Source organism: Dama dama, chromosome X (genome assembly GCF_033118175.1).
Source record: "Dama dama isolate Ldn47 chromosome X, ASM3311817v1, whole genome shotgun sequence".
Taxonomy (NCBI): domain Eukaryota; kingdom Metazoa; phylum Chordata; class Mammalia; order Artiodactyla; family Cervidae; genus Dama; species Dama dama.
In genome coordinates this window covers 57827763-57837317 of record NC_083714.1, presented here as the reverse complement: position 1 = coordinate 57837317, position 9555 = coordinate 57827763, and the positions used below count along the sequence as shown (strand labels likewise).

Genomic DNA, 9555 nt, shown 5'->3' with positions numbered 1-9555 from the left:
GAACCAAGAGGCGAAGGCGGAGGGCTGAGGTCCAAGTCCACGGGTCAGAGAACAGAGGAGGTTCAGGCTGTGCCTGGAGTCAAGGTGAGTTGGTTCCCCTGAGTGTGTACCAGGGACTCCCCATCCCAGAACAGAGGGGACACCACAAGACCCTAATCCCCCACCATGTCAGCCCCGCAATCTCAAGCTGTGTTGGCTGCACCCTGGGGAGACACCTCATGTCCTCCTTCGGGTAGCCAAGGGTCAGGCCACTGAGGATGAGCTCCTCTCTGAGGCCCGAGAGCGCCGCTCGAAAGGAGACCTATAAGTGGCCCGAGTCAGACTGCCCAGGGTGGGTTTCTCAGCCGAGGCCACTCACAATCCCCCTCTCCCACAGGCCCAGGGTCCCTATCTGTCCCCCTTCCTCATTCCTGTCTGCAGTTCAACCCCAGTCATCCTGCCTGGGGTGCATGAGCTCCGCCAGCCTGAGAGAGTCTTTCATGATCCAAGAAAGAATGAGGGTCTGATGGAGGCACAGTTCTTTTGGGGTGAGGTGGAGGAGGAGGAGTTGGAGAAGGAGGAGGTTGAGCAGGTGGAGGAAGGAAATGCAGCTTCCTTTTCCTCCTCTCTCCTGGTCTGGGGCACCCTGGAGGAGGTGGCTGCTGCTGCAACAGCCAGTCTCCCCCAGAGCCCTCTGGGTGTCTGCCCCTCTCCCACTGCCGTGGCTGCCACTCCGGGGAGCCAATATGAAGACTAGGAATTCATCAGGCAAGATGAAGTGCCAAGCACCTTGCGTGACCAGGAAGACACCAGATCTTCCCTCCAAGATGCACTACGGGTGAAGAAGAATGAGCTGGGGCAATTCCTGCTCAGCAGGTATCTTGCCAAGGAGCCAATCACAGAGGCAGAAGTGCTGAATAGTGTCCTCAAAGATTACCAGGACCACTTCCTGGCGGTCCTTGATCAAGCCTCAGAGTACCTGCAACTGGTCTTTGGTTTGGAGGTGAAGGAGGTGGGCCCCAGTGAGCACACCTGTATCCTGGTCCCCACCCTGGGCCTCACCCTCAATGACATGCTGAGGGAAGGGCAGAGGTTGCCCATGGCTGGCATCCTGGTGGTGATCCTCTGCCTGATCGCTGTGGAGGACAGCTGTGCCCCTGAGGAGCAGGTCTGTGGAGCACTCAGCAAGATGGGGGTGTGTCCTGGTAGGGAGCACTTTATCTATGGTGAGCCCAGGGAGCTGCTGACCCATGTGTAGGTGTGAGGGGTCCCTGGAGTGTACCGGCAGGTGCCTGATTGTGACCCTCCTCGCTACAAGTTCCTGTGGGGTCCCTGGGCCTATGTGGAGACCAGCAAGTTGAAAGTCCTGGATTATCTGGACAGAGTCAGTTGAAGGGGTCCCAGATACTTTCAGCCCCTCTGCAGAGGCTGCGAGGGAAGAGGAAGGGGGACTCTGAGCCAGAGCAGCAACCAGGTTCCTTCCAGGCCCACGTCCAGCAGCTTGTCCTGAGGGCAGGAAGGGAGGCTGATCCTTGCCTCTGTGACTGAAGAGGGAGCGGTCAGCCTTCTCAGCAGTGAGAGTCTGGGCCCGTTGGGGAAACCCAGTGTGTGGCATCTTCGTGTTCCTGTTCTCTACAATGACATGGAGACTCATCTCTGTTTTCTTTAGGAATTTCTCACATGTTATTCCTTTTTATGGAAGACAATGCATTCCAGTATCTAACTATGTCATTGATGCTGATCACACTGTGTTTGTACTTATCCAGTTCAAGAACAAGAGTTTTCTTGTTTGCCATATGACCCAGCAATCCCACTGCTGGGCATACACACTGGGGAAGCCAGAATTGAAAGAGACACATGTACCCCAGTGTTCATCATGGCACTGTTTATGATAGCCAGGACACGGAAGCAACCTAGAAGTCCAACAGCAGATAAATGGATAAGAAAGCTGTGGTACATATACACAATGGAATATTACTCAGCCATTAAAAAGGATACATTTGAATCAGTTCCAGTGAGGTGGATGAAACTGGAGCCTATTATACAGAGTGAAGTAAGGCAGAAAGAAAAACACCAATCCAGTATACTAACACATATATATGGAATTTAGAAAGATGGTAATGAGAAAGTCCTTTCCTGGGCAGGTTGATAAGAAGTCTAGGGGTCCCAAGGGAGAGAGGGTTCTGGAATTCTCAAGGAGGAAGAAATGACAAACTTTTTTATCCCTCTACATTCCTTAGGATTATATAACAATAATGTATCCTGCTTGAGGACAGTCTCTGGAAAAAGCCTTCTGGCTAATCCTGTTATCTTAAGGTGTGAATTATGGGAGTTGGGTCTAGTGAGGTTTTTACAACCTCCAGACATTCTTTTGATTCACTGTAATAACTAATTAAAGAGTATATAATTCCATTGCTAACACTAGCAAGGGGGTACTCTTTCTGCCCCCTTCTGATGTCTATGTCAGAAGCTTTCTCTATCTCTTTTATGCTTTAATAAACTCTATTGCACAAAAGCTCTGAGCAATCAAGCATCATCTCTGGCCCTGGATTGAATTCTTCTCCAGAGGCCAAGAATCCAGGCGTCTTTCCCAGGGTTCAGCAACAAACTTTCAGTAATGATAACCCTGTATGCGAGACAGCAAGAGAGACACAGATGTATAGAACAGTCTTTTGGACTCTGTGGGAGAGGGCAAGGGCAGGATGATATGGGAGAATGGCATTGAAACATGTAAATTATCATGTGTGAAACGAATCACCAGTCCAGGCTTGATGCATGAGACAGGGTACTCAAGGCTGGTGCACTGGGATGGGATGGGGAGGGAGGTGGGAGGGGGTTGAGGATGGGGGACACATGTACACCCATGTCAGATTCAAGTCAATGTATGACAAAACCAATACAATATTGTAAAGTAAAATAAATAATCAAATTAAAAAAAAAAGTTTTCCTGTTTGGTAAAACAGACTGGGAACACTTTCATTTTATTTCATGGTCCTGCACAAGATAATATGGAATTAGAATTAGAGCAATTTTGGAAATGTGAATTTATTTAGCAGTGATATAATTCATGGAAGAATTAGAAAATAAAAAGTAATAGTAGTGAATTATTGCTTCTTATACTTTTTATGTGTCATTTTGTACAGCTAAGGGATCTTGGTTTATTTGGATTTTCCTGGGTTATCAATGGAAGTAGCAGTTAATCTGAGTCAAGCAGCCCCCTCCTCACTGCCTCATTTATTCCAAAGACTTTTATGGAGCCTCTGCTCCATGAAATGCCCTGTGTTAGCAGTGGGGACACTGGGAGAAGCAGGACACCCCCACACCTAGAGCGATGGTCTAAGAGCCACAGTCACATGAGGTGCATTGTGGGAGTGAGGGGAAATGGGACATTGCTATAAGGTGTCCTTTTGGATCTTGGATAAACCCCAGAGAGGTCTCTCTCTGCTGCAGGATGGAAGGGGTCCTGGCTCTTGTCACATTGCTGCTGACTACAGGGACAGAGTAGGTGTTTTCTACCCCATATCTGCTAGAAATCCTGCAGAACTGCTGTCACACTCCCTTGAAGTGATGCCCAGAAATCCATCCTCTCTCTCCTGGTCCCAGGGACCCAGAACTCAAGGTGTTAACTAGCTTTTAATTATCTTCATTGTAAAGGACATTGTAATCAAAGACTCAACATTTATTGACAATGCAATAATGGAAAAAAAAAAAAAGGAGTTTGAATGGAAGGCCAGCTGGGAGACAGGCAAAGAGTGGTTCTTTCTGCTATTTTCTGGACCAGCTTGAGTCCTGCAGGAACACTGCTCCACACTCAAACTTCACAGGTCCTCTAACTGGAAATGGGCCTGTCCAGGTAGCCCATACAATGAAGAAGTTGCTTGCATTGTGGGAGACCTGGGTTCAATCCCTGGGTCGGGAAGATCCCCCTGGAGAAGAGTATGGCAACACACTCGAGTATTCTTGCCTGGAGAATTCCATGGACAGAGGAGCCTGGCAAGCTACTGTCAATGGAGTTGCAGAGTCAGACATAAATGAGCAAGTAACACTATGGTCCACTGTGGCCTAACTAGAAAAGTTTCTTAGTTTTATTTATGAAACATCTTGTTTGGTTAATTAGGAATTCCACATCCTATTGAGGTGAATATTCTCTGACCCGCCCTGGACAACAAAACAGCCAACCCCATCCAGTGGAGAGCGGAGGAGTGTCTGGGGACAACAGTGTGAGAAATTCCTGTCCTGTCATCACAGGACCAATAGCTCCCCAGCCCTGTGAGCTCTGTCTCATCCCTCACGTGCATCCTGCAGCCCAACACACAGGGCTCCTCACACCCACTCGCCTCCCAGATGAAGAACTGAGGTCACAGGGCTGGGCTTCTTCCCAACACCACATGCTAGTGAGGGCCAGGGTTGGCTCAGAGCCCTGGTCTCAATTCCTCTGGAGCCCCCACCCTTCCTGCCCACCCCAGGCCATGGCCCGACTTTCTGCCTTCTCACACCTTCCTCTTCTCAGTGCTCCATGATGTCTCTGAGGTGACAGAAAGGAGGCCTGTGTAAGAAAAGGGACAAGGAGAATCAGAAGCACTGTGGGGTTGCTCTGTGATTTGCTGAGAACTGACTCTGCCAGGGGCCAGCATCTCTATCCAGTCCCAGTGTCTCCCACATGAGGGTGATGCCCTGTCCCTGCTGCTGCCATGGGGCTCCCTGCCCAACTGAACCTGCAAGGCTGACCAGCTCCTCACTGAGTGGGAGGATGGAGGACCTGACTGTATGGTCCCAGTGGCCACTGGGATAAGGCCCATACAGGACCCTCCTCTGATATGGGAGAGAAGGGAACAGGCAGACCACTGAGGTTCCAGGTCTCCCCAACAGCAGCGAGGGAGGGGAGCAGCTGGAGGGCCTCTGGTCTGGAGAAACCAGGGCAGGGACACCCAGCACATGGGCAGGAGAGTGAGGCTGAGAAAGGCAGGTCTTGGGCATCATGGTGTTGGAGAAGACGCTTGAGAGTCCCTCGGACTGCAAGGAGATCCAACCAGTCCATCCTGAAGGAGATAAGTCCTGGGTGTTCATTGGAAGGACTGATGCTGAAGCTGAAACTCCAGTACTTTGGCCACCTCATGCGAAGAGTTGACTCGTTGGAAAAGACCCTGATGCTGGGAGGGATTGGGGGCAGGAGGAGAAGGGGACGGCAAAGGATGAGATGGCTGGATGGCATCACCGACTTGATGGGCATGAGTTTGAGTAAACTCCGGGAGTTTGTGATGGACAGGGAGGCCTGGCGTGCTGCGATTCATGGGGTCGCAAAGAGTCGGACACGACTGAGCGACTGAACTGAACTGAACTGGGCATCATGAGGGCTTGTGTGTGCACTGCACAAGTGTCTGAGCCATGGCTGACAAAGACCCCCTTGGTGCCACACAAACCCACTGCCAGGGCCCGGGTGGTGCCTGGAGGAGTGGGACCAAAAAAGCCAGCTCCGTCAAGACCCAGGGGGCAAGGAGGGACCCCGAGCATGGAGGGGGCAAGAAAGGCCACCTAGCCAAGCTGCCCGCAGATGCCATAACCTTCTGTTCCCTTTGGAGGAGTCACCAGGGGCCCTCACTGACATTCACAGCCTCCAGAGTCATGTCCCAGTCAGAGGAACTGAAGAAAGGCCAGGGGAAGCCCAAGTTGAAGCCTGGAGCTCATCCAGGCTGCCAGTCCTTAGGCAGAAAGGACCCTGGGAGAGCTTCTTCCACACCCTCTTAGCTCTCCCCTTTAAGACACCAAGGACTGGCCTTCACACAGGGAAAATGACCCTGCTACTGGCAGAACTGGGAGACAGTGTCCTAGGGTCGTTGAATACGGGTCTTTCCAAGGTGCCAGTCTGTTTCCTACATGGTGATTTTCAAGAACAGTGGCCCAGAAGTCCCAGAGAACATGCATCTCCAAACCCACTGCTCTACTGTTTATGTGCAGTGAAGACTGCTGATTCTCACTTGGGTTTCATCCAGTCCCACACCCAGGCTCTCATCCTTTTTCAAATACAGTTAGACGGGGGTTTCCTTTGGTCACATCTAGCTCAACAAGTCAGACATGTCCCTGGGAGTGAGTGTGCGTAAAGGAGGGCCCTTGAAAAGCGCCTAACCCATAAGCCAACAAAATCTTTTCATGGACCTGCCATCTGGGTAACCGAGAACAGGTCCACAGTGGAGGTTAGGAGAGGGGCAGGGGCGGGGAAGATCAGAGCTGGCCTTGAGAGGACCAGTGAAGTGCTTGTTTTCAACAGAATAGGCTGTACCTTGAGCCCCCAATCAAGTACTTCAAAGGTTAGTTATCCAAATAGACTCAAGTTGGACATGGGCAGCCAGGACTGCAGGTAGCAGAAGCCCAAGCACCCCCACTGACAAAAGGAAACAGGGCTTTCAAAGCAGCCACCAAGGAGTCTGAATCTGGGGCTCTGGGGAGGGGAAAAGCACACGCAGGTGTTCCCAAAGTGAACGCTCTAGGGCCACCAGAGTGGTGTTTATGGAAAAATTGGAAACTGAAGACAACAGCGTGTGATCTGCAGTGGGATGCCATCTGGGGGTGGGCAGACCTCGGGAGACTGCAAGCTCAGTGGACGCCTGGCTTTGCAGTCCCACACAGCATCCTGGGGATTTTGTGTCTCAGGTGCTTGGGAACAGTCAAGTGGAATATGAGGTCGCTCCCACTGTGCTTGAGCACAGCCCTACTCTGGGGAGAGCTCGACCTGGGGGTCAGTGGGGGCAGGACAACAGGACTCTGACTTTGGGGCCAACTGAGCGGGACTGACCAACCAGCAGCAGCCAGCTGGAAGACAATAAAGCCAGAAGAGGGGGAAGGATGGAGGGGCCACCAACTCGGGCAAGGCCAATCAGCCCACTATGGATCCCATCTTCTGGGAGGGACAGTCACCAAGGTCCCATCTGACCCCTGGGTTCTCCCTTGGTGTTCGTAGACCCAGGACTTGCCGTGGCCTGGCCCTTCAGCAGAAGCCAGCCACAGGTCTGCACATTGTTAGGGCAGTAGAGCCAGGGGCGCATTTGTCAACCCATCCAGGGCCTGGCCCCCTGAAACAAGGCACCTGGCAGCAGATGGGAGCCTTTGCAGGCAACCTGAAACAAACTTTTCTGTACTTTCAGACAAGAGACAAGCTGGGGATCCCATCTCCATCCCCATGCCCCCCTCCCCCACACTGGGCCAGGGCTGCCTCTCCACATCACCTCTGTGACATCATGAAACAATAAGGAAGCTGACCCCCTAATTGGCTGCCTGTCCCATGACTCAGATTCTAGAATCTCCAGACAGTATTTATGGGGCACCCTGACCCTGGTTTGAGGCCTGTTTGCCCTGAGCATTCACTGCTTGGGTAAATAATGCTCCTGAGCTCGATTGGTTCAATGGCTAGTCAGAGTTCCCATGAGGCACAGGCAGCGCTGCTGGCCCCATCAACTGATGGGGAGCCCTCAGCAGGGGACCCCCGTGATTCCTCCCCAGATCCAAATGTGGATTCAGGGGAGGCTTTGGAAAAGCAGGGTGACCAACCTGAGAGCCCAGATCCAGGCCTCTATGACAATCTGCCCCCACAGGGTCCAAACCCAGAAATGGCCAACGAGGATGAGAACAACGCCAGCTTTGGGCTGTCCTTCCCCAGGAAGCTCTGGAGGATCGTGGAGGATGCGACCTTCACCTCTGTGCACTGGAATGATAAGGGAGACACGGTGGTCATCGAGGCAGATCTCTTCCAGATGGAGGTCCTCCAGCGCAGAGGCGTGGATCAGATCTGCGAGACAGACAGCATAAAGAGCTTCATTCGTGAACTGAACCTGTACGGGTTCAGAAAAATCCGCCCTTCAGGTCGCTCTGCAGGAAGAAAGAAGATGATGGTAATGTAGAATGCCCTTCCTGGGAGACTAGACTAGATGAGCTGAGTGCTGATGGGTTTCATTTCCCAGGAGAATGTTGTTCTCATGAGAGAGTGGTTAAGGAAAGTGGAGAACACAGGGTCTGTCGTATCCCGCCACCACCCCCCCTTAGGATCTTCGGTGGTGATGCCAGATCCTGAGGGGCCACTTGATGTCAGGGAGGGTCGGGAACACCTCAAGCAAGGATGGCCCCGGGGGAGCTCTAGGGAGTGACATTCCAGGGCCTCATAACCTGCCAGGAATGAAGAGACCTTGTCTCCATACATAGGCACGACCCGATGGTTGTGGGGAGAGTACAGCAAGGAAGGGCTCTTCTCCCCTCTCATGGCTAAAGTGATTCATTTCCTTTCAGATCTATCACAACTCCAATTTTCAGAGAGACAAGCCTCTCCTCCTGCAGAACATACAGAGGAAAGGCAACCCCAGAACAACTTCTCAGCCTGCCACTGGAACAACAGCGACCCCAAAGAGAAAGAAGCGAGTGATGGCGACCAGACACTCTCCCCGACTCCACCACAACGAGTTCACCCAAGAGGCTGGCAACAAAGTCCAGAAGGGAATGCCCACTGCTTGCAGAACCCCTAGCCAGTGCTCATTTGTGTTTTCTGACCTTTGGTCTATGGGTAGTGTAGCCAGCCAGGCTGGGGGAAACCATCTCCCCAGTGAGCAGGGTGGCCCCAGTGGGGAAGGCCCATCCAACAGTGCCACATCTGTGCCCCCAGCTACTGCTGGAAGGGACAGCCCAGGGGAACTGCCCGAGAGCCCCCCAGTGTACCCAGATTACGAATCTGTGATGACTTTGTACAACACTTGTTACTCCATCCTGATGGCGGGCCTTTTAGTCATGGCCCCAGATGAGGCCCCTGAGTCAGAGGAGGAGCAGGGAGATTCCTCAGATTATAAGTGCGCCCTTTGTGAGCAGGCCAAGAAAAAGCCCAATCCCTGAGCTGCCAGATCCCTAGGAACACTCAAAAGCACTCTCTTGTAATCAAGAATAGATTTCTGGCTCTAATAAAGCAAAACTCCACTGGAGTAAATGAACAATCAAGTGAGAACTGCAAACCTGTGTTCTTTCTATCTGCCCTTTGTATTCATGGCACAGGGTGAGCCAGATGAGGCTGGAAGCCCATGCACCAGACAGGCTTCAGTTCAGTCCCCATGGTCTCTTTTCATCTGAAACAGCAGCATTTCACAGGCTCATCCAAGGGTCTGACCCATGAGCTGAGCGCTGAGTTGAACCCAGGGTGGACTGGTCCCTGGGCCTTTCCTGTCACTCAGCAGATGGCCCAGCTGGGCTCCTGACCTTGGGGGTGTCACCTTCCATGAGTCATGCACCCTGCAGCAGAAGGGGCTCCTCCTGGATTTCCCAATGATGCCACAAGTTTCTGATCAGCAGCTGAGCATCCCAGCTCCTGATACAGGCCCCCACTACCAAGAGGCTGACTGGAAAGCAGGGTCACTCCAACCATCAAGTGCCTTGCAAACACATTACCCCAAACCCAAAGACAAGTACAAGGTTTCGACAAGTGAACAACAGCCCTTGTCGCTCTGCCCTCACAGCTGTACTTAGGAGCCTGTCTTTGGATGTGAGGCGGCCAGGCACTGCGTCCAACACACACACTTTGACAGCCAAGGGACACTTTACAATAGGACA

At 52.2% G+C, this 9555-nt stretch overlaps 1 protein-coding gene across 1 annotated transcript; it reads left to right on the top strand.

The window, feature by feature from the left end:
• Window positions 1-7376: 7376 nt before the first annotated feature.
• On the top strand, window positions 7377-8847 carry LOC133051942 (heat shock transcription factor, X-linked member 3-like). Its single transcript, XM_061136622.1, has 2 exons — window positions 7377-7862; window positions 8254-8847. Exons 1-2 carry the CDS (start codon window positions 7377-7379, stop codon window positions 8845-8847), a joined length of 1080 nt encoding a protein of 359 aa, XP_060992605.1.
• The last annotated feature ends 708 nt before the right edge of the window (window positions 8848-9555 follow it).

Bases quoted from the DNA above. Each gene is read 5' to 3' on its own strand.
- LOC133051942 (XM_061136622.1), top strand. From the start codon at position 7,377: ATGGCTAGTCAGAGTTCCCATGAGGCACAGGCAGCGCTGCTGGCCCCA. The intron at 7,863-8,253 runs GTAATGTAGAAT...ATTTCCTTTCAG, and splicing joins CAGGAAGAAAGAAGATGATG to ATCTATCACAACTCCAATTT.